Genomic DNA, 25502 nt, shown 5'->3' with positions numbered 1-25502 from the left:
GACTAACAGAACTGTCCCTTCAGTAATGTTTGCAGCTCTGCAGTTGTGTTTGCTGAGCAGAATTTAATCACATAGGGCCTATGTTGTATCCCTTACTTTCACAGGGAAATGTAACACATTACTTTTACCCTTTTTAAAATGTATACTATTACACACATTCTATATAATGTTTATGTTCTACTCTTTTGAATTTCGAATGATGTGAAATTCCTTGTTTTTTAGTTTAACGATAAAACATCCAGATTTGCGATTAAATAAAGTTTATCTCATCCTATTATTTTAATTGTAATTCAATAATATGTAGTCTTTGTATATTAATTATTATTATTTATAATAATAGTAATCTAAATGTTTACACTTCTTTGTTTTTGCTGCTCATACCTTTACAATAGTTTGCTTAATTATCCAGGACAATTTATTGAATCTTGTTGTGGTGTTTTTACACAGTACAGCAGTTATTCTACGTTTAGCTTTTTAAGTAGAACGTTGGCTTTTCACCAGCTTCTCACTCGGGGGAGAACTGTTGATGACGAGTACCTATTGTAATGCTAATGAACTGGTTGGGCCATGTGAAGGATTACCACTCAGGGACTAGACCGCTAAAATACTTCAGAAAACACCTCAATTGAATGAAAAAACCAGTTGCAGTCGCGAAAGCATTAAGCCAATCAGGCATGGATAAAACACAGGATCAGTCTATGTGTCAACGGGGTACTAGTTTCTCCCCTGTCCAAGAACGGGTAATGGTCTGGTCTGACAGCGCACAGCTCGGCTGTCTGCAGCAGAGAGCAGACGAAGAGATAAATCAGTGCTCTAAACCCTGAAGCCAAAACTCGTACACATCCAAAACGGAATAAATATAAATCAATATTATTATCAAGTTAAATCCTGTCCTCCGCGGATACATCTGATGTATCCTCCGAGGTCTACCATATCCCAGGATGCCATGCAAACTGGTGACGTTTATTCAAAGTAAATAGCGGTCAGGTCTCTGCAGCAGAGTGGATTTAAAAGCAGCAGCAAGCAGAACCACTAATGAATGTGAATAAAAATAAAAAACTTGATAAACACACTTCTGCTAAATGACATGATGGATTTCCTCTGTGTTAGTGATGGAAGTTCTCATAATAGAAGACATGAAACTGCAGAGGGATGATGGATATATTCTTACCTCTACTTTGAGATTAGATGAAAAAAAAGAATAGTAATTGTTAAATACATTGTTTATTTCATTTACTCTGGTTTGAACCGTTATTTACAACATGAAGTATAACAGTGGAATAATAGGGTATCGCTAGGTCATTAAACAGTCTTAAATTCAGTTTTAATTATATTAATAGGTTTAGGGGAATAAGGAGAATATAAACAGTTTCAAACCACAGCTAGATAACATTACAAAACTAATATTGTTAAGAATCAATCTATGCAAGATGCTTTTGTTGATTAATTAAACAAACATATTTGTATTATTACAGCAATATTAAGACTTGTTTTAAATAGGAAATGATTAAATGACATCAGCTATATATACATCATTTACTTGTTAACTAATGTAACATTACTGGAGGCCAAAGGAACAGCTTAATCTTTTTTCTATTTATTTCATCGCTGGCAGTAATCTCCAATAAATTGTTCAACAAAAAAAAGGAAAACTAAAGTGTCTGGATCCTCTTCAGCTGAGTTTGCTTGTTAAATAATTTACTATCAGGCTTCTGGAGCGCAACAGAACAGCTCGTATCACGTGACGTAAACAGGAGGTGCTCCGTAAACTAGACCGTCTCATTTCGTAGGCCGCTCGGTCCAGCCTACCCGATCTACCCCAGCTAACAGTTACGTTGCGCTTTCGTAACTTTATGACCAAACATACGTTGCCGCCACGTAACTTCTAACGTTGCCAATACGTGCGGGTGAAAGACGCGATAACGTTGCCGCAACATATCTTGGCGACGTTGCTCGTCCGTAACCGCCACGTCCTGGCGACATCGCGGCAACCAAAAGAACATACTGGCGACATTGTAGCAACCATCTTGAGAAATGTTGCCATAATGTCGCCATTAGGGCGGATCTGCTTGGTGCAGTCCTCATTTGCCCTAGAACCCCCAAAATCTAGTATCACATTCATATTTTACCTGCATTTTGGGTGGGTGCTGTAGCTAATGTTGACCCCAAGCCTATTCAAAAGAAAAGACAGCACTAACACATATCAATTTATTATAGTTTTATTTCAAAACTATTGGGAATTTCAATTTTGGGGATCTTCCACCTGCCGTTCCAGCCGACCCTGTGAAGACCAAAGAGAAGAGAACAGGTGAATACATTTATATTCATTTTACATTCTGTCAAATGTCATTTTACATTTAGTCAAAACTTAAATAGGGTTATGCCAATAGCTGAAGTTACGCCAGACTTTGTGTCTGGCCCGACATTGTTGAGTGCATCCAGGTTTGTTCTTCACTGTGACTGGTTGGCATCTTATTTATTAGTTGTAACCTATTTCTTATTCCTAGCCCATAAGTTATTTAAGTTTAACTTTTTAGCATTTAGATAGTTTATCCATTTATTAACCCGGCAGTATTTTTTGGCCAGCTGTCTGTCAACTACCTCTAGAATATTTAGTTGCCAAGTAGACCTGTTCGGGATTTAATAGTTAAGCGAACCAAATGAAAATAGTTAATGTGATGTTAATTTCATCAGCCAAAAAACACTAAACCTGGATTAAACCAAACATAAAGCAACAAGTATTGCAACGGAGATTTGTTAGTGAATTTGTTATCTCACTTAAAATCACAATACCAAACATAATTTCATGCGTCTTTGGCTATAAGCTTCATTGGTTGACTGGCTAACTATTAGCCGGCTCGCTAGTTAAAACAAGCAGTGTAACAATAGTGTTGGTATGGAAACGGTGGTGCTGTTGCAAGCGTCACAAGGGTTAGCCTTGCTGGCCAAAATTGGCTTGAAGACGAGGTGTAACTCTTGTGAATAAGCTTAAAAAGTAGGGCATGGATCTGCATCATTTTGTGTTGGTGTAAAAAAATATGAAAATTGTTCCCTAATAGTCAGTCGGCATGTTCGTATAATTGATCTGCTGGAGGGATTGCATATGCCTCTCTCGTTTCAACTCACCTTCAAACTTTTGGAGTGGGCTGAGGGGGAATGTTTTAAGAATTTTGCTATCAGCCGCCCCACATCCTTCTCTTCCAGCCCCGGCTTCCATTTCATGATAGCCTCTGTAATTAGATTGAATCCGTGATCATTAGATTCAATTTGTGATGTTAGTTTCAGGTAAACGCTTACAGATACTATATTTTTCTGAAAGCATATAAGTCCATGAATCACAGGCCCAAAAATGGGCGTGTCACCAACACTCAGGGGCAAATTCTCACTTTTTCTTAAAAGTGTAGATTAATAGCTGAAACAGCAAAATAGATTTGTTTGCACATATTTGGACTTCTTTCCTCGAAGGCTGTAGCTGCTCCACACAAACTCCCCGGGATTGGACCCACCGACTAGGCTCAGATGGGGACTAAGGAAAGCAAACAACCATGGTTAAGGCAAGTATTGTGGTGGTAGTTTTTTTTTGGGGGGGGGTGGGTAGCGTCACCCACCAACAGGGAACTACCGATGAAAAAAGCTTCATGACAGGGCCATGTAGCACTCTTGGTGGCATGTGTACACTTTAGCCTAAAGTCACTTCGCTATTATTTGTATTATTTTATTTGTATTACTATTTTTTTGGCAAGATCTCTATTTTTAAGGTGCTCCTCGAGTTCTTCCAGTTCCAGTTCTGCTCAATAGTTTCCACCTTTCTGAGCAGAACCTGCAATGTTGCTGTAAAAAATGTAAGTTGAGAAGAGAGGAGTGTTTTTAGTAGAAGTTGGTGTCATTTGCATACACAGTGTTTTTACAAGACAAGTCACAATTTTGAACTACGTAACATGTATTACCGTTGATATTCTTTGCCCAGATGGGCATTGTTTCTCTTCGGTCACCTGAGTAGTGTGTAAAAAGCATAAAGTGTTGTGTTAGTATAGACAGATAACTCTTATAACCTGTGCATAAGAGTGCGTTTAACCACCCTCTCCACCCGCCACTTTACCGTCACCAGTAGAGATTGAACCACCATGGTCTAAGTGGGGGGTTCTGTCTGGGGTGGAGGAGGAAGGGAAGTCTTCAAATGCGGAACTTGTCCTGGCTTTTTTGTCTTCTGTTTCTTTTCTCTTCCTCTTGGTGTTTTATTTTCAACGGAACAGAATCATATGAGCCGAACGTAAACAACAGTGTTACATGTTTATAAAAGGTTTAAAATTGTTGGCATCACAATGATGCGCCTCCCTTTGTCCTCCTTTCCTGTCTCCACACAGGACTTTGTTTCCGCCCTCCTGTTCCTCCTGACAGCCTGATCCCAGTCATCTAAACAAAGTAAGGTTGACCAAAACAATTTGTGGGAATTTTCAGCTAGAAATTACACTCTTTCAGAAATTACAACTCTAAATGTGTTGCTTTTTGTGTACATCACCACTTGTTATTGCCGCCCATTAACACACCTGTTGTGGAAAAAAATTCTTATTTGCCTTTTTAGCCATGTTTTGGCCTCTGTGTGTGGTTGTTGAGTGGCCAGTAGCTGCATGTCTTCTGAAATGGAAAACAAATACAAAACAAAAAACGTCACAACAGCATTGGTGTTTTGCAGAACTTGCATAGAATTTGTGACATGATTGACATAAAGGTTTTTAGCGTATCTCCCTCTTTTTTTATGCATTACTGGCCACAATACCAACAGACTTCTCTCCCAAAAACTCCACAATACTATACATTCTGTAATCAAGAACAGAGAAGTTAATTTGATACAGTAAAATTATTGTGTCTGTATAAAAACTGCAATGATAACACACTGATGAGAGCGCACATGACAACGTACTGCAATGTCATGAAAAATGGCTTGATTGGTCAGGATCACTTGATATGATACTTGACATGTCACACTCTCTGCAGGAGCGAAAAAACGAGCCACATTCCATCTTCTCTTCCTTTTTCACATCAGCATGTGTCGAGATGGAAGCATGCTGAATCTCTCCCGTCTCACGCAACTAATTTTACGGATTATGTCATCAAAGAAAGGTACGTTTTCACAAACCGTGACTACGAATTGTTGTACAATGGTTGCAGTGTGTGATTACCTATAGAGTAGAAGTGATATTTCAAAGAAAACATATTTTTAGGAGCCGTATTAGCGGCTACAGTTAACTGCTAACATTAGTGCTAGCTTTATCAGAGTCCTAAGACTTATTTTTTGACCAATGATGATTACTGATTATGATTATTAATGTTAGACTTAACAAACGGTGTCGACAGAATGCAACAAAAACAATCGGACGACATTTTATTTTTTTTGAATGATGGATGGGTTTTTATTTTTTTGGTTTGATTTTTTAATGTTAAATCTTTGCTCAACAGATTACTATAGCTACAACTGGAAGACCGCTGCGACCACTGATCTCAAGGGGCATGAAAACAATGTAAATTGAGTTAATGCTTGTTTTCATTCGTCGAGGCGACTGAAGTGTTTGTAATCTAGCTGCTATAGTGGTAGAATGGACCGACATGTCCAGGGGCTGATTCCGTAGCACATTAGCCCCATGTTTAGCACTTATCCCAGTCTAGAAACAACTCATTATCTTGCGTCAACATGTAGTGCTAGCACTATATATCGCTAAGTCCCCTAATTCCGCCATACTTAATATGAATTTTTCTACCAAACAGGATGACAGATTTTGAACAACGTTAAGCTCCCACCCCAAAGTGATATTTAAATTATCTCTGTGCAAAAAATTACATCCCTACAGTGAAATTAAGTGTGCTAGACGGCAGTTTATTTCTGTGCATATAAACCGTTATGGAACAAACTGAACAAATTCAATTTCGCGAGGAGGATTTGTGTCATTCTACAGCTGAATGGAGCGGTTAGGGCGGGACAAGGGGACTTTACCTATCTGCCAATATCACCCTCTATCAACACAACGAAAACAACGGAAAACATATTTCCATTCACATCCGAACAAGGTGCCAATCGTAATCTCGACATCCACTGCTACTGAAATATGTAAGGTTGATTGATTAAACAGCAACATCTTTTTAGTATCTATGGTAACAAGGGTTAGGATGTGTAGTGCGATTTGATTGGCAGTTTGCACGCAAACGGCACGCAGACGTGCGTTTGATGTTCATGTTGGCGGCGGTTGATGCATAGCGGCTAGTTAACGACAGAGCAGATTAGCGAGTGACAGAGCAAAATGGACCGTTTTGTAACGTTAATTTCCAGAAAGCGGATGAGAGTGGATGATGGTGGTGGCGGCGGCGGTGATTTGCGGATGCACAGTACGATGGAGGAGGACGGAGGCCGATAACATCCCCGAAAATGTCGGGCAAGATTCGGGGCGTGAAGGGAGAGCTTCACCGACAGCCGTAGCTCCAATCTTGGGTCGCGGGAAACCTGGCCCTGTGGATTTAAGCCAAGACCCAGCAGAGGGACAGAGGCAGCCTCAGCTGAAGTCCTACCCGCGTCGGGCAATTTGCTCCCAGCTAACTTTAAGAAGTTTTTGCCAGTCGTGGTTTAAACAATACGCGTGGCTGGAATACTCGGTGTCAGTTGCATACCTGCAAACTAGTCACCTTTCGGCGAAATTCGCCGTTTTCAACTTAAAATATGTCATTGACGTGAATCGTGTAGATCCGAAGAGTTTTTTTTTAGGGGGGGGGGGGGGGGGGACAAAACTGCCGTGGGCTAAATGTTATCCGTATCCTTTGTTAAAGTTAATGTTCAATAGCTCTATGCCAATGGGAACAACAGAACGTGCGCATTACATATGGACCAATGCGACACGTTCATTACGGCCATGGACCGATAAACACTCAGTAACGTACGCACACCAACCGGCATTTGCGTGTTTAACACCTTGTTTAACACTGGCGTTACCGCCGCTTAACTTAAATAATGAAGAACTGCTTTTAATTACGACTTGGCCGAGATCTTAACGTGCTGTTCATGTGTTTCCCATGAATAGCCTACTACTATAACTCGGAGCGGAGCAGGATATAATGCGCATGCGCGGCGTTGCTAGGCAACGTGTACAAAGGCTGGGGGGGGGGGGGGTTTAGTTTGTCACCTCTTTCAGCCCTTCTGAGTTTGCAGGTATGCAGTTGATGCTGCTTTCTGTTTTGCCTGTCGGCATTTTCCCCACCATGCTCAGACATCTGGTCACTCAGAAAAGAGCTTCACTCACGCTGGCTTCAGAAACTGGAGGAAAGGAGGTGAGAAACTAACACAACACCATGCAAGTGTTTCTCATAAACTAGCAATGGAAGGCTGGTGTGAGTTTAAGGCAAGGATGAAAAATGGTTCAAGGATTATGACTAAGCTTGATGCTGGACCTGAGAAAACAGTACAAGAAAAACAGGCAGTACATGAGAGCAGTCATAGAATCACTGCGGTTTACTGCTTGTCAAACAATTGCACAGAGAGGGCACAGGGAAGATCAGCAGTCCACAAACAGAGATAATTTTATTGAACTGTTCAATCTGCTGGGAAAGTTTGACACCATTGTCTCAAAGAAATTGTCCAGTGGACCTGGGAATGCCAAATATGTGCATCATGATATCCAGGATGAGCTGATTGATGTTATGGCCAGCATGGTGAGGGAACAAGTGAGCAACGAGGTTAAGCTGGGAGAGCATTTTGCTTTAATGGTGGATGAAACAAAGGCTGTGAGCAAAAAAGAGCAGATATCTGTTGCTCTGCTATATCTAAACAATGATATGATTCATGAAGAGTTTCTGGACTTTATTTCTGCAGAGGGCCTGGATGCAGAGTCTTTACACAAATCAGTTAAACAAACACTGGCTAAGTGTAGCATAGACAAACATGCATGCATTGCACAGTGCTATGATGGGGCCTCTGTCATGTCCGGGTGCAACAATGGTGTCCAGGAACAGTTTCGCCAAGAAGTGCCACATGCGCTTTACATCCATTGCTATGCACACAGATTAAACTTGGTTTTAGTTGACTGTGTACATAATGTGAAACCAGTTGCAGAATGCTTTGCAACGGTCAAGATGTTGTACAACTTCTTTTCTGGGACAGTGACTCACAAGGTGTTCATGGAGAAGCAACAAGAACTTGAGCCCACCAAACGCACAGTGGAATTGAAAAGACTATCAGATACCAGGTGGGCCTGCCAATATTCTACACTGTGGGCAATAAAAAGAACTCTCCTCGCTCTCTTAGCAACTCTTGTGGATGTGAGCAACCAGACGAATGCTCATATACTGAAGCAAGATCACTGATTGGACTGATTGATGCACAATTTGTTGTGCACATCTGTATGCTGGAGAGCATATTCAAGCTCACAAAGAACTTATCTGATCATCTACAGGCCACAGATTTGGAGCTGGCATCTGCCATTGATCTGGTCTTTGCAGTTGTTGATACCCTCAATGACAAACGCAATGCTGAAACATGGACTGAAATCTGGGAGTGTGCCAGTGATATGTGTGAGACAGTTGGCATTGACCTGCAGCGCCCACAGGTAAGGAGAAAAAAACAGCCCCACCACCTGCAGGACTTTGTGGTGAACAGCCAAACAGGATCAAAAGAGCCGCTGGAAACCTCAGAAGACTATCAGAACCACTGCTATTTCCCTGTAACCAATCGATTAATCCAGTGGTTCCCAAGAGACAGTTTTATACCACAGGCTATAAGACTGCTGAACTCCTGAGCTGTGTGAATGTCTACTCACATCTGTTTATAGTACACACATACATATATATATATATATATATTATACACATCTGCCATACATATCTGTTTATAGTACACATATCTATATATTATACATATCTGCCATACACATCTGTTATACATAATATATGCATCTGTCCATACCTCCTCATTCAACAGTGTAAAGTATTTAAATACTTTCAATGTATTCCACATATGTATATATTTCACATCCTCAAATCTGTATTGTTGATATTGTAAATATTCTTCTCTCTTTTTCACTATTTTATTTATCTTTTGCACTTGCAAGAGGCCAATCTGAAGTGGGAGGGTTGTGTTGGGGTGTGTACAGATGGGGCTCAGGCAATGGCTGGGAAGCACAACGGGCTGGGCTCCAAGCGCTCATAAAGCGTGTGTCGCCCAACGTTCATTGGACTCACTGTATGATCCATCGAGAAGCGTTGGCTTCTAAACAGCTGAGTCCCGAATTGAACGAGGTGATGACGGACGTCATTGCCACAGTGAACTACATCAAAACGCGCCCTGTTAAGGCCCGACTTTTCTCTGCGCTATGCGAGGAAATGGGATCCAATCACACAGCTGTTTTGTTTCACAGCGAAGCGCGATGGTTGTCACGTGGGAAGGTTCTGTCCAGGGTATTTGAGCTGCGGGAGGAAATTCAGATTTTTTTGGAGGAGGAGGGTCATGACCTCGCGGTTAATTACAGTGATGAAAATTTTCTTACGAAAGTTGCCTACCTCAGTGACATGTTCCAGAAATTAAATGAACTAAATCTGCAGATGCAAGGAACCAACACCCACCTTCCGCATCTTGCAGATAAAATAAAATCATTTTCAAGGAAATTGGAAATGTGGGAGCGGAAAATTGGGGAGGGAAACATAGACTCATTTCAGAACCTTCATGCTTTTCTTGAATCCAACAACATTCAGAACACAATCGTGCCTTGTATGAGAGCACACATCTCTGCCCTACAACATTTTCAGAGGTATTTTTCAGTGAAGGATTCAGCACAATATGACTGGATCCTAGACCCCTTCACTGCAGCCGCACCTACTGACTTCAGCACTGCTGAAGAGGAGCAGTTCATTGATATCACATCAGACTCCACACTGAAACTGCAGTTTCAGGCCAAGTTACTGACTGCATTTTGGATTGGGGTGGAGGAGGACTACCCACTATTGGGTGGAAAGGCAATGGCAGTATTACTCCCTTTTGCCACGTCTTATCTTTGTGAGGTGGGCTTTTCTGCAGTGGCCTCCATAAAGACCAAATACAGGTCAAAGCTGGACATTGAGAATGAACTGAGGGTGGCCATCTCACAGTTGCCACCACGATTTGAAAAGATCTGCAGTTCAAAGCAAGCCCACACTAGTCACTGAGATGTATGAAATATTTTATGAAAAAACAAATCTGGGGTATTTTTTCAAATTCAGTGCAGATGTTAAAAAGATGAAATAGGTTCAAAGTTGTACAATTTAAAAGTAAATGTAAGTTACTTTTTTTGTTATTTTGTCACTCAAGAAGAGAAGTTGCAGTTGCAAAGTTGTTAAAACAGTGCTGTTGCACAAAACACATGAATAAATGTTATTTTGAAGTGTCTTGTAATGGTGATTATGCCCTTATTGTTTATTTGTACTGTTTGCGTGAATTTCAAAATACATTTTCAAGAAACTAAAAGTTTCGGTGTTTAGGGGGGGCTCCAAAATATGTTTAGGTCTTAAAGGGGGTCCCAGCAGAAAAAGTTTGGGAACCACTGGATTAATCAGTGAATTGGACAGGCGGTTTTCCTCTGACAGCTGTCACGTTCTAAAAGGAGCAGCAGCTCTTAACCCAAAACACGAGACATTCTTGGACAAAGATACTCTTTTGCCCATGGCTGAACATTATGGCGTATTGATTGAAAACCTCTCAGCAGAACTTCACCAGTTAAAAAGACTGATTGAGAGGAAAAACCAAAGGGGGGACGTTGTCAGCACCACCCATGATGTGCTGGTGCTTTTGAGGCCATACAAGAATGCATTCGTTGACCTGTTCAAGCTCGTCTGTATCTCTATGACACTGCCTGTCACATCGGCTTCATGTGAGAGGAGCTTCTCCTGCTTAAGGCGGTTGAAAACCTACCTGAGGAACAAAAGCGGAGATGCTCGTACCAGCAATCTGGGTGTCCTGGCAATTAGTTCAAGCAGGGCCAAAGCACTTGATGTCGAGGCAGTGATTAACCGCTTTGCAGCCAATCACAACAACAGGCGGATCGTTCTGTTGTGAGTGACCAGTGAGTACACAATTCTTTTTTGACAGATTTTAATAATGCTACCGGTACTTATTGTTTGCCTCATATTATGTCAACTGTAAGTGTAGTATTTAGCCTGTGTGTCTGTCTGTGTGGTTGTTTCAACAGTTTCAGTGGAGTCCAGAGGAGGAGGAGAGAGGAGTTGAGAGCAGAAGAGAGGAAGACAGCAGTGGAGAGTGAAGGAGAGGAGAACAGAGGAGGAGGAGAGAAGAAGAGAGGAAGACAGCAGTGGAGAGTGAAGGAGAGGAGAACAGAGGAGGAGGAGAGAAGAAGAGAGGAAGACAGTAGTGGAGAGTGAAGGAGAGGAGAACAGAGGAGGAGAGATAGTGAAGATGAGAGGAAGACAGAAGTGGAGAGTGAAGGAGAGGAGAACAGAGGAGTTGAGAGAAGAAGAGAAGAAGACAGAAGTGGAGAGTGAAGGTTTGGTTTTTAAAGTCCCTTTATTGCACCACAGCAAAAAAGACAACAGCTCACCATCACATCTTCATTCAAGAGCAACAAAAACCACACAAAAACAAAAAAATAAAATACAAGCAAACCTGTCAACCAGACACAGAACGTGTTTCTCCAATCAGAAACTTACATTCAGCTCTCCGTCCCCCCCCACAGAGCACAAAACCCCCCCAACAGCCCATACATGACCGAAACCATGCACATTGTCCATCATCCGATAATACGCATGTTCCACCCTCAGTCTGGCCTTCAGCAGACCCTTCAGGACCAGCACTGGCTCCACACTGCCAACACTCTGGGCCTGGTTCCTGCGAGTCAGCCAGATGGCCAACTTAGCAACGCCAGATACAAAGTTCACCAATGAGTGTACATCCTTCTTTTTTGCACAGTACTTTGGGCCAAAAATAAACAAATCAAAAGCAAAAATCTCCCCTAGACCCCGAAACCACCTTTCTAACAGCTCAAACAGAGCAGACAAACAAGGACACTGAATAAATAAGTGTTCAAGGGTCTCGTTCTGAGAACAGAAGATGCACTCCTCCCCCAACTCTGGATCCAGGTGCGCTCTGTATCTGTTCGTAGCTATTGCTCCATGTACAATCCTCCACTGGAGGTCTGCTGTCCGTTTTTCAACGGGCAGCTTGTACAGAGACCGCCAGCTGCCCTTCGGGGAAACATCTGGACCAAAAAAACCAGTCCACCTCGACTCCTTCATCCCTGCCAAAGAGCGCAGGCTCAGAACCTTGCAGCAGATCTGATATATTGCCTTCTTCCCTGCGTCCTGTAACTTCTCCAGGTGCGGGGTTGTGAGCGACAGCAGCTGACCACCTCCCTCCTGCCACTCCCCCACAACTGGGGTGACAGACAGAGAGGGGAAACTATACTCCTCCCCTTCGGTCCACTGGTCACACACATTGTGGTCTTGTGCAAAAACCCTCAGGGGTTGTGGCAGGGCAGCACAGACTTCCTCCACCACTCTGTTGATGACCCTGATGGAGGTGATGTTGCTTCTCTGTCTCAAGATATCCACCGATGTTGCCGTCATCTTCATCAGATGGCCCAGTTTGGTGCAGCCAGCCTCTCTAAAATAGGCTCGCAGGCTGGCAGACTGCAGTGTTTGAGTCTGTATAAGAGTATTAAAAAACAAAGGTTCCTCAAACAGCCACATGCCCGGAGTCTCATTTTTGGTACGTGTGGCCTTAAAAATCTGCCATGCCTGTAATACCGAACTATAAAAAGGTGTCAGTCCAGTTAAGTCCACATCCTCAGATTTTAAAAGGAAAAGCTGTTTATCGTAGCCCAATCGCCCGGCTCTCTTCAGCAGCAAACGAGCTGTATCAAACCAGCTTGGGCCACAATTGTACAGCAGTCTTTGTGCAGTCTGGAGTCTAAAAGAGGCTATTTTTGCCTGGATATTGATGAGTCCCTGCCCCCCTTCAGCCACAGGCAGGTAGAGGGCTGCTGCTCGGATCCAGTGCCGGCCAGACCAGAAGAAGTCCAGGATGACTCGCTGAATGTCCTCCATCAGGCCTCTCGGTGGTGTCAGAGCAATAAGTCTATGCCAAAGAGTCGAGGCGACCAAGTTATTCGCAACCAAAACTCTTCCCCTATATGACAACTGGGGTAGCAACTAGAGACCGACCGATCGATCGGCAAGCCGATTTAATCGGCCGATTTTTGCTATTTTTTAATCAATCGGCATCGGCCGATTTTCCGGGCCGATTTTAAGTCAGGCACATCTGCGGGCAGCAACTTGGAACGCACACCGGGACACGAGGTTTCAAGAGTGAGCAAGACGGTCTACAGGTAAGGCATCAATTTTTACATTCCAATGTCCAAAAGTCGCATATTTTCTCTCATGATTAGTTGTAATCTGTGATGTTGCTTCATTTACAGAAAGGAAAAAAGTAAAATATAGTAACGGACAATCTAAGTGAAAATGTAACAAAAAGAGGACACAAATCTAACGTGATCATTTTATAACATTGTCATCCCATGTCCATTCGTTTTCAACTGCATCGGAGTTGAAGAAGAAAGGAAAGTCACCAGCGTTGAGCGCAATTAAGCCCCCTCAACGCTGGTGACTGCTATGTTACGATCTAAACTTAAGTAACGGACAATCTAAGTGAAATGTTAACAAAAAGAGGACGCACAAATAGCAAGTGAACGTTTTAAAACATTGTCATCCCATGTCAATTTGTTTTCGCGATGTATTACATGTTTGATTTGATTGTGAATTTGAAAAGGATCAAACGTTGATGTTCTCTAGTTCTTATTTCCGGTTTCCTGCGCAGCATGCTGGGAGACGGAGTTTTATATTGTTGAAACGGAAACATATGAAAGTTTAAGGCATGGAAGTTCCACAGTGAAACTGTATAACCTGAACACGTATTTTGCCGTTTTGAAGTAACTATCTGAAGTTGTCACATCATGGAAGTCTTCTTGCACTCTGTTAAACATATTAAAATGAATAATTAATAGACTAACAGACTGCAAGAAGTCATACATTTGTTAATTCTTGTTGTTATGAATCGATGAGTAGGCCCCTACAGTCATTTTTATATAATAGCCTACATAATATTTCTACTATATACATGAATATATAGTGTATATATATAGAACATATGTTATTTATAATGAATAAAATAAATGTGTTATGGATAATAAAATCTAAATAAAATTATTTTATTTTTCATTAACATATGGTGATATAGTAACATTGAAGGCACTTTTAAATGCTAACCTTGAATGTTTGTTCTGTTTAGGAATTGTTGTCTGATGTCAGAAGGAAAACCATCCCAGTATGGCTGAAAAGAAAAACCCAGTATGGCAGCATTTTACGGACACAGAGCCAGCTACAAGTAAGGTGATCTGCAAGCTCTGTAAGGTACATGTGAGCTTGGGATCTGCAAAGAGCAAACATAAAAACACCACAAACCTCTGGAATCACCTGAGAGTACATCATCTCCAGGCTTACAATGATGCTCAGCAACAAAAAGCTCCAGCAGCTGCAGTGTCTACATCCACTTCCCAACCTCATCAGCCAACCGTAACAGATATGTTTGATGCCCATCGGAAATGGCAAAATTCAGACACCAGATCAAAGAAAATAGACACATTAATAACAGAAATGATTGCCACAGACAATCTGCCATTCGCTTGTGTTTCATGTGTTGGATTCCAGAGGCTGGTGGCTGCAATGGAGCCCAGGTACAAATTAAAATCGGAGAAGCACTACCGCACCGACATGCTTGAGGACATAGTTGGAAAAGTGGAGAGAAAAGTCAAAGCACTAATTTCAGAGGAGGCTGGCCCTTTTTTGTCCTTCACTACAGACTGTTGGTCTGGGGACACTGAGGCTCTCATGAGTCTAACATGCCATTTCATTGACCACAACTGGGACAGGAAGCAAGTCCTCCTAAATGCAAAAACAATGTTAGGCTCCCACACAGGGGAGTATATTGGTGACATGTTCATCAGTCTGCTCGAGCACTGGGACATCAGCCATGACAGGGTTGTACTTGTTCTCCGTGACAGTGGGGCAAACATGGTCAAAGGTCTCAGACTGGCGGAAATACCTGATCTCAGCTGCAGCGCACACACCATACAGCTTGTGGTGAATGATGGCATCAACAGTCAGCGAGTAGTGCTGGACATTAATGCCAAATTAAAGAACATCGCCAAACATTTCAACCACTCTGTTCTTGCAAAGCAGAAGCTTAAAAAAATTCAACAAGAACTTGGCCTACCAGAGCACAGCATCCTCCAGTCTGAACCCACTCGCTGGAACTCCACGCTTCATATGATGCAGAGAATGGTGGAGCAGAAGAGAGCTCTGAACAACTACGCTCGAGAGTATGGAAAAATTGCCACTCTATCCCCTGATCAATGGGACATAGCTTCCAATTTAATTGATACATTGGAGCCTATGGAGGAAGTCACCCTTGAGGTGAGCAAGTCAGAGGCTTCCATCTCCTGCGTCATTCCGAGCATTGCTGTGCTGAAGATGATTCTTCAGACAGAGGGGCCAAACACAATTGGGATCAAAACTCTGCGAGAGTCAATGCTGCAAAGCTTACAGAGAAGATTCCAAAAGATGGAGGACACACAATGTCTAGTGCTCGCAACACTCCTGGACCCTCGCTATAAGGGCCATGTCTTTTCAGAGGGCACACTTGATAAAGCAAAAAGGTGGATAAAGGAGGAGCATGCTGTTGTGTCTGAACAGCTGAAGATGGCCACAAGTGCAGAAGAAGGACTACACTCGAAACAGAGAAGGGTGGAAGTTGAGGAAGTACCTGGTCCCTCCAGTGTCATTGACCAAATGTATGCCAACATCTTGGGACCTCATGGATCTCCTACTCAGGAGAGTGATGAAGACCACCTTATATCTGACCAGCTGCAGCACTACCTCCAGGAGCCAGTGATAAATAGGCAGACTGGTAAACCGCTAGAATGGTGGAAGCAAAATGCATCCCGTCTACACCTTCTTGCACCACTAGCAAGAAAATTCCTTTGTCCACCCCCTTCCTCAGTTCCCAGCGAGAGGGTGTTTAGTGAGATTGGGAACATTTATGACAAGAAGAGGAGCAACCTCAAGGGCGAACATGCCGAACAGTTGTGTTTCCTACATGACAACCTCCGTTTCTTGAACTGGCAGTATTGAGAAGCATAAAACATGCCTGTGAAACTTGAAACTTGTTTACATAATTTTTTATGTTGCTAGTATGCCCTTTGTTACTAGTGTGTTTGCAGCACTAATATATTTTTATTTCATATTTATTTTTATGTTGATTATATATTGAACATTTAAGACTCAGAGTTGGTATTTATTTATTTTATATTTAATTCATATGTTGATTTTTTTAATGTTCAATTTTCAATAAATCGTGTGAAGTTTACAAGTGTCGTGCCTCCTCTTACTAGTATGATTTTTAGCATGCCAATTAAGGATAATACGATAGCATATCGGCCCTAAAAATCGGCCCAAAAAATCGGCAGGACACATCGGCCATCAGCTGACTCTGACCGGTAAATATCGGTATCGGCATCGGCTTTCGAAAAACCCATATCGGTCGGTCTCTAGTAGCAACCATTTCCATTTAGACAACCGAGCGCACACTTTCTCCTTAACTCCCTCCCAGTTCTTGTTCTGAAACCCCTCAGTGCCCAAAAATACTCCCAACACCTTCAGGCCCTCCTTCCCCCACTCAAGACCTCCAGGCAGACTGGGCACTGTCTGATCTCTCCACTGTCCCACCAACAAAGCCTCACTCTTTGCCCAGTTCACCCGAGCAGATGAGGCCTTTTCGTACAGGGACAGGGTATCCTGCAAACATTTAATATCCCCCTGGCTGGAGACAAAAATATTAACATCATCTGCGTAAGCAGAAACGGTAAGTGGACGATCAAGATCAGAGGACCCAGGCAGTGAGAGACCACTGAGCCGACCTCTCAACATGCACAGCAAGGGCTCAATAGCTAGGGTATATAGTTGACCGGAGAGAGGACAACCCTGTCTTATCCCTTGCTGCACAGGGATTGGCCGACTCAGCCCTGCCCCCATTTTCACCATACATTGAGCACCATTATACAATAAACCAATCCAGGCCAGAAAACCATCACCAATGCCAAAAGCCCTGAGTGCAGAAAATAAATAACAGTGATCCACCCTATCAAAGGCTTTCTCCTGGTCCAAAGCAACAATACCAAAATTCACATTCTGGGATCTGCACACATCAATAACATCACAAATTAGGAAAATGTTGTCCATAATTTTCCTGTCAGGAACACAATAGCTTTGGTCTGTCTGTACAAGTATTCCCAGGATGTCCTTGAGTCTGTTCGATAAGGCTCTGGAAAGCACCTTATAGTCCGTGCAGAGGAGAGCAACCGGCCTCCAGTTTTTAAGTAAGGCCAGGTCTCCTTTCTTGGGAAGCAGGGAAAGCACAGCTCGCTGACAGGAGACAGGAAGAGATCCTGTTCTAAAACACTCCAATAAAACACTGTGCAAATCAGGTCCAAGAGTATTCCAGAACCGCTGGTAAAAGTCAGTGGAGAGACCATCAATTCCCGGTGCCCGTCCTGATGCCATCTGATTAACAGCGACTGTCAACTCCTCCAGGGTCAGCTCAGAGTCCAGAGCAGCTTTCTCACCCGGGATGAGCTGAGGAAGCCCCTCCAGGAGCTCCTCGCGGCACTCCATGCCGCACTGTTCTGCCCCAAAGAGGTCAGCGTAGAAACTCACTGCATGGGTCCTCATCTCCCCCGGACTGGTGGTCACTCTGCCTCCAGGAAGCTTGAGGCAGGTCATCTGTTTCCTCTGTGCCACCGATCTCTCCAGATTAAAAAAGAAAGAGCTTGGGCCATCCATGTCCTTTAGCTGGAGGAAACGAGACCTAACAAGAGCTCCCTTTACTCTCTCCTGCAGGAATAAGCTCAACTCCAATCTCTTCTCCTGCAGCAGATGACCCGTGGTGGGATCCGAATGTCTATGTAACCCCTCTTCAATGTTCCTAATACTTACTTCAAGCTCCTGAACTGCTGCCTTTATATTAGCAGTCGAGTGGGAGGTATACTGCTGGCAAAAAACGCGAATTTGGGCCTTCCCAACTTCCCACCACAGCTTCAAAGAAACAAAATCCGCTTTCCTGGTTTTCCACTGCTGCCAAAAACGCTCAAAACTTTGACAGAAAGTACGGTCCTGCAGAAGTCTGTTGTTAAAAGACCAGTAGGACTTAACCCTTTCGCCTGGTGAAAGGATCAAATCTATACTGACAAAGTGGTGATCAGTGAAACCAACTGGACTTATATTGCTGTGGACTAATCTGGAGCTGAGACTTTTGGAGATGTAAATCCTATCCAGTCTAGCTGCACTCACCCTGCCATTGCCGACCCTCACCCATGTGTATTGTCTGGTTAGTGGATGTTTGACCCTCCATGTGTCTAACAGATCCAGGTGTGTGATGATGCTGTGAAGGCTCTGAGATGACTGTGGGTGAGGTTCTTCACTTGTCCTGTCTACAGTGAAGTCTAGCGTGCAGTTGAAATCCCCACCAATGATAAATTGATCCTGATGGTACTTTCTTACCTCGTTTTTTAGCAGGGTGAAAAAAACCACTCTATCTGTGCCTTGATTTGGAGCATATATGTTTACAAAGCAGACCACAGAGCCCTCTATTTCTGCTCTTACAATCAACAGCCTGCCCTTCACCACTTCAGTAGATGATAGTACAGTTACATCGACATTTTTCCTAAGCAGAACAGCTACCCCTGCACTAAGGTTGGTGCCATGGCTAAAGGTGCACGAACCATCCCACCATAAACCCCAATCTGTCTCGTCTGCTGGATTAGTATGTGTCTCTTGCAAAAACAACACATCAACCCTTTTTTGAGTAGCGACTTCAGAAATTAATGCCCTTTTTTGTCTGTCTCTCCCACCATTGATGTTCAAAGATCCTATCTTGAGGCTCCCCATAGAGGTCAGAGAAAAAGAAACGGATAAGATGAACAAAACAGAAAACAATTGAAAAGAGAAAACCACCGTGTGATGCATGATCATTTTACTTTTTAATCTTTTTAGCAGTTTTGCCTTTTTTTGCTTTCCTCAAAGTTGTGATATGCTTTTTGAGGCGAAAACGTTTCTTCTCATCCAAGAGGTCAAAACCGACCAGTCTTTGCAGAACGCCAACAGATCTGATAAACTTTTCAGTATCACCGAAGTAGTCATTTACTCTAACAGACTTTTTAAATGTTACATCCAGAAATTGATTTATTTCCTCTAAAGAATAGAGATCTGCGTTCCTGATCGAAGTTTCATCTATGGATACTGTATCTGACTCAGAGTCATACTCCATGTCCTCTCCTTCACAGGATGCCTGACTATTTAACATACCCTGTTCTTCATTGGTGTTTACAGTGGGATCTGTGCCTACAAAACTTGTGGAAGCTGCTTCAGTGCCTGCAGACTGTGAACTGCTCAGGTTCTCTGCAGTCACAGAAGCGTGTTGCTTGTCAGGCCGACTCTGTTCCTCCCTATCCAAGTGATCCTCCTCAGAAAGTGAACCAGTGGCACCGGCTTCCACACCCTCCGCACCGGGATCCGCATCCGCGCCCGCGGCGCCAGCACCGGACCCGCCAGCAGCGGACCCAGCACCGGACCCGCCGGCCGCGGACCCAACTCCGGAGCCGCCAGCCGCGGACTCGACCGCGGACTCAGCGGAGCCGCCCGCCGCGTCAGCGGAGTGAGCCGCCCCCTGCTGTCTATGCGGACACGTAAAGCGTTTGTGTCCCACATCTCCACACTCAAAACACTTGAACTGTCCCGAGCTGGCGTACACCATATAGAACCCGTCACCGTGCTTCACTCTGAACGACACGTCCAGTGTTTGTGTCGGCGAGTCCAAGAACATGAACACCTGCCGCCTCAGGGACAGTACGTGCTTCAGTTTGGGATCCTTACATCCCAAACTCACCGTTTTAAATCCACTGGCAAACTTGCCAAACCTACGGAGCTCGCTCTCTAACAACTCGTTCGGTATGAACGGCGGAACACCGGACACGGTGATCCGCGTGGAGGGAACTGACAGCGGGGAGACCTGCACGAATAAGTCCCTGATAAACACTCCGCTCTCTACCAGCTGATACACACGGGGCTCCTCGTTCAGGAACACAACCACTGCTTTGTTCATTCTAGACGCAAACGATAACTTATCATGACCTACCTGCTCACCGACAGCCCACAGAACCTCCTCCACAGTAACGCTACTATCCGGCGGGACTATCCTTACTCCCTGCCGGATAGACGGAGGCGGCGTCTCGGGGGACGCCATTCCTCCCGAAAACTACCTGACACAACCACTGATCGCTCGGCCAACACAGTAAAAATATTAATAAAGCTTACCTGACCATGCACATAGAACAGACGGAGAAACCAGGGAAAACCCGAAAAAAGGACAGAAACCAATTCAAAACTCCGCGCCACTCACCCCACCACCGCTCGCTCACACTCACACTCACACCGGAAACGGAAAGGAGAGGAGAGGAGAACAGAGGAGGAGAGATAGTGAAGATGAGAGGAAGACAGAAGTGGAGAGTGAAGGAGAGGAGAACAGAGGAGGAGAGATAGTGAAGATGAGAGGAAGACAGAAGTGGAGAGTGAAGGAGAGGAGAACAGAGGAGTTGAGATAAGAAGAGAGGAAGACAGCAGTGGAGAGTGAAGGAGAGGAGAACAGAGGAGTTGAGAGAAGAAGAGAGGAAGACAGCAGTGGAGAGTGAAGGAGAGGAGAACAGAGGAGTTGAGAGAAGAACAGAGGAAGACAGAAGTGGAGAGTGAAGGAGAGGAGAACAGAGGAGTTGAGAAAAGAAGAGAGGAAGACAGGAGTGAAGAGATAGTAAAGAGGAGATCAGAGGTGAGACAAAAGATGCAGTGAGTTAAGAGACAGTGGTAAGAGTATAGGCTACTGTGTTGCACTACACACTGCTACAATTCTGTTACACTAGTAAATCCACAGATGTTCTCTGTGGTGGCTATGGTTTGAATTGTATTCTTGTGCTTGCTTGTTTGTTGATTCATTAAATACAAGTAATTAAATATGCTTGTCTTTGTTGTATATAAACATTTAGTAACGTGCATTTCAATGTAGTGTATTAGCCCGGGAACAGTGGTGTTTGGTGTTCGTTATGTCAGAATTCACTAGCACCTCCTATAAAAATTCAGACCCCCCCATTGCCCCCCCGACAATAATTTTCTGGAGCCGCCCCTGCGCGACATTGATTAAGATTTGGCGCTAATGTTAGCAGCTAGCTAGCTCTACCGGCATTTATAAAAAAATGAATTAATGTTAATACTCACCAAACTGTGGACTACTAGTGGGTGAAGGAGGTGGTCGAGCTAAACTAAAGCTAACACTACAACTAGGCTAAATACAATAAAATGATTAAAACACTAAAATGTATATAAAACGATTGAAAAAGATAAATGGAAATATACAAGCTAAATACGCTATAGCACTTAACAATAAAGACTACTAAATATAACTAAAACTTAAACTTCAAAAACGACTAAATATTACTATAAAAACATACACTGTATATATAAACTCTAAATAACACTAAATAAATTATAAACTCTCAACAACTGTGCGAATAAAATCCTTGACTGTCCTCCTCAACTGTCAGTCACCACCAACCTTAACTTTAGCCCAGTGTTGCCAACTCCTCAGTAAGAAAAGTAGCTATTGGCTGTTCTGAAAGTCGCTAGCCAGTGAGAGCGGTGGCTTTGCGCATGTGCGATTAATTTGCTGTCGGGATGCGGAGATTGTGAGTCGTTTTGACTGCAGCTGGGACTGCGGCGCAAGGCTACTGTGAGACTGACCGCCTATGAGTGCCTTGGGACGGCGGAGGGGCTCACGGCAGCACCCGGTGCTCCTGGAGGAGAGTAAATGCAGAATGATGCATGCTTTCACGTCAGAGTCTTCAAAACACCAGAAAACTCTCCAATAACACCAGAAAAAAATCGCTGGATTTGTCACTAGTCGCTTTAAAATTAAAATAAAGTCGCCAAGAGGATTTGAAAAGTCGCCAAGTTGGCAACACTGCCTTAGCCTCGTAACCAGGGGCGGCTGGCCCATAGGGGGCGATAGTGCACCGCCCTCCTTAAGCCAAACGAAAAAAAAAAAAAAAAAGAGAGAAAAGAGTTTATTTTGCCGGTCTAAGTCTTAATAGTATAGTCCAAACAGCAGCCTGAATATCGCTGCGACAATCAGCAGCCTGGATGTCACTGTCCAACCAGTAGCCCCGCCCCCTTGGGGCGATATCAGTCAGATTGAAAATCGCCCCAGGCGCTCTCATAGACTTACATGTTGAGACTCGTTTTTTCAAAAATCGAACGATACAATGCATTTCTATGGGCTCCGGGGGGGCTTGCCCTAACGTGATTTCGTCATACGCAGTTACGCACTGATGCGTGCTCGGACGTACAGCGCGCGCGTCTGGCGGAGACCGCCGATTCGATGCCTGTTGGGTCTGTTGGTTTTCTATACCTTTACTAAACCTGTAAACTGTATAGTGGTAAATGGAATATGTTCTGGAAAATTTTGATTAATTACAGTTTTGATTATAGTATAATTTGATTTGATTATTGCTATGGCATCCATGATGGCTATAAATTGTAGACTGTGCTAAAAGTGATTTCAAGGGCAAACTATTAGATGACAAACTATCTGTTAATGTGTGTTTTATTGTGGAACCAAATGTATTGTATATTTTATGTCTGGGGTTGCATCTAGTGGTTGAAAACCAAATTAAACAATGAGATGTGACACTGTAAAGCTGGCTATCTGACTTTTATTTATTATTATTTTACCCATTGAATGGGTCATCTTAGCCATCATCACAACTTTTGCCCCCCCTGAGAAATTTGTCAGGAGCCGCCACTGCTCGTAACCCATGACAACCAAGTAGAACTTGAACGCATGCCGGAGCAGTGTGATGTTCTCGTGGGCTGTGAAGGGGTGATTCTCCCTTATTTTATTTATTTAGACACAACTTGAAATTTAAAGAAATGACAAAAAATAAAATAATTGTCTTACCTTGTTTACCATCAGAAATCCTGAAGAACTTGAACTGGTTCAACTGTGGATATTGCGACTAGAACGAGCTAGTCTCTGCGTTGACCTTCCATGATGAGGGACCATTTCCAGTCTACAGCTGCAGCGATCCTTTCCAAAACACCCGAAACATGCTTGCCCATCTTCACATCATCCTTACTGAGAAAAAAAGCAAGTAACGGGTGTGGTGGTGTGCATACCTTCGTACACAACGCACAGAGCCATTTTATTTCACTTTCCAGGTTGACTAGTGTGGTCAAGAAGAGGAAGTTTGTGTTTGTTTATTTTACTTTGAACTGTCGAAATTGTCTGTTGGCACGACCACATTGTATTTCACAAGATAATTGTTTTAGTTGGCTGACGCTTTTGTCCATAGCAACTTGCATTGAATCTTATACGGTACTTGCATGTAAAGGAATCATTTATTTACTTCCTATTAGTTGAAAGACATTCTATAATGTAATTTACAAGTACAAGAGAAGAATTAAGATTGTGTTTTGTTTCTAACCTAGTCTTCTTGACTCATATTTATTGTTATTTGTTATTAACCATTAACCATCATTCTAAGCTAAATTGGTATGACTTAAAAAAAAGAGGTAGAAAATAACCAAGAATTGCAGTTCTAAAGGAAGTCTTTCCAGTCAGTACCTATAAGATCTGATCTGAATAGGCTTATGCGCCCCACCACCCCCTAAACATTTCTCCATGGCTTTATGAATCACATTGTAGAAAAAGTTTTGCCTTATCCCAAAACATGGCTAAAAAGGCAAATAAGAATCTTTTCCATAACAGGTGTGTTAATGGGCAGCAATAACAAGTGGTGATGTACACAAAAAGCAACACATTTAGAGTTGTAATTTCTGAAAGAGTGTAATTTGTAGCTGAAAATTCCCACAATCACATTGTAGCTTTCAACATGTGTTATGCGGTCATAATACTGCGCTAAGTTCTTATCACATATTTCTGATTGTTCTCCCCTGTGGACCAGCCACAGGCAGTGATGACACATACTGGACATAAGTAATTAACCACTGTTTTATGTGTGTTTATTTAATGTATTTTATGTTTTGTTATATTGCATAGAAAAATATGCCATTATTTCTATGCATGCGCTTAGTTAACAGTTATCATATCTCTGTGCTGAGCTACAGTACTGTTGTTATTTCTACTTTTTTAATATTTTGAAGGTATGTTATTTCTAGCTCTTTTGTCGATTCATTTGTTTCTTCAAGTGTTATAATTTCACATTGACGTGACTGCTTGTATTTGTACTCCCTATGTGATGTATAGCACGATGATATATTCTGGTGTTTCCATTGTAGTTCTTTGCATGAGCTGACAGATTTTTGTTATAACCACGTGGTCCCAACAGTTTAATTGAAATTCAGGTGGTCTATGTACTGTGAAAATAAATAATTATACTATGTAGGCTATTGTTGTTTTCCTTTCTCATATGACCCTCCAGCAATTTGACTATTTTTACTTTCCAATTCTATATTAACAAAATAATCATTTTAAACTCCATCTATTTGGGAAATTTCACAATTAACAGTGTCTGCATTGAATTTTCATTGAGCCTATTCTGAAGTTTGACGTCACGGTAAGTAAATGACCACACCACTACGTCGCCTTAACATGACTTGCGTTAACAAGTGGCAACGTTAGCAAGTGACCACACCACTACATCGCGGTAACGTTATCAACGGCACCATAGGGCAACGTCACAAAATTACCTCACCACTACATCGCGGCAATGTTAGGCTACTCCCGGTACCAAGTGGCAACGTCAGCAAATGACCACACCACTATGTTGCAGCAACGTATTTATTTTACTTGGTGGCAACTTCCTATAGGCAACGTTGTGGCAACGTCACTCACGCTACCCAGTGGTAACGTTAGCAAAATGACCAAGCTACTAGCTACGTTGCGGCAATGTAATTTGATGTTGCCACAAAGTTGCCAGAAAGTAATGTCGCCATGACCAAATGGCGACTTGTAGGCAACGTTGCCGTCTGGTCGTGTGTTGGGTCCTCCGTCGACCGCGTAGGCTGGGTCCTCCGAAGCATGCGGCCGTTGAATTGAGACACGGCTACTATCTCTCCAGTAACTCCCGAGAGGCCAAAGGAGCTTCTTTCATTTAATCCTTCACATTCCAACAGAAACTGAATATGCAGGTTTGAAGGATTTATTTATTTGGAAATGTTATTTTGAATACAATTGCATCAAGTTAGTTTGGTAAAACTAATGAAAAATATAACAATAAAAATGTAATGTTTTTAAATATTAAAAACATTCAACAGAGGGCCTTGAGGGCCCTGACGGATTGCCACTGGTAGAGGAAGAACAGATCAGT

The 25502-nt window shown here is 42.9% G+C and overlaps 2 protein-coding genes and 1 long non-coding RNA gene across 3 annotated transcripts in view; all 3 read left to right on the top strand.

Annotated features, from left to right (window-relative positions):
* si:ch211-207d6.2 (sickle tail protein) overlaps window positions 1-25502 on the top strand; it is a 106185-nt gene that overhangs the window by 26617 nt on the left and 54066 nt on the right. The window lies entirely within an intron of this gene.
* Window positions 364-24578, top strand: LOC134866581 (uncharacterized). Its single transcript, XR_010166060.1, has 4 exons — window positions 364-3554; window positions 4365-4422; window positions 4996-5121; window positions 23147-24578. It is a non-coding gene; the product is annotated as an uncharacterized LOC134866581 (long non-coding RNA).
* On the top strand, window positions 14407-16206 carry LOC134865937 (zinc finger BED domain-containing protein 4-like; the record flags this gene model as incomplete). The annotated part of the gene is made up of 1 exon (XM_063885791.1): window positions 14407-16206. A coding segment is annotated over one exon (1800 nt), but the record flags the coding sequence as incomplete, so codon positions are not given.

Source organism: Eleginops maclovinus, chromosome 6 (genome assembly GCF_036324505.1).
Source record: "Eleginops maclovinus isolate JMC-PN-2008 ecotype Puerto Natales chromosome 6, JC_Emac_rtc_rv5, whole genome shotgun sequence".
NCBI classification, from domain to species: Eukaryota; Metazoa; Chordata; class Actinopteri; order Perciformes; family Eleginopidae; genus Eleginops; species Eleginops maclovinus.
The sequence above is the reverse complement of the archived record's forward strand: the minus strand, read 5'-3'. Positions and strand labels throughout refer to the sequence as shown.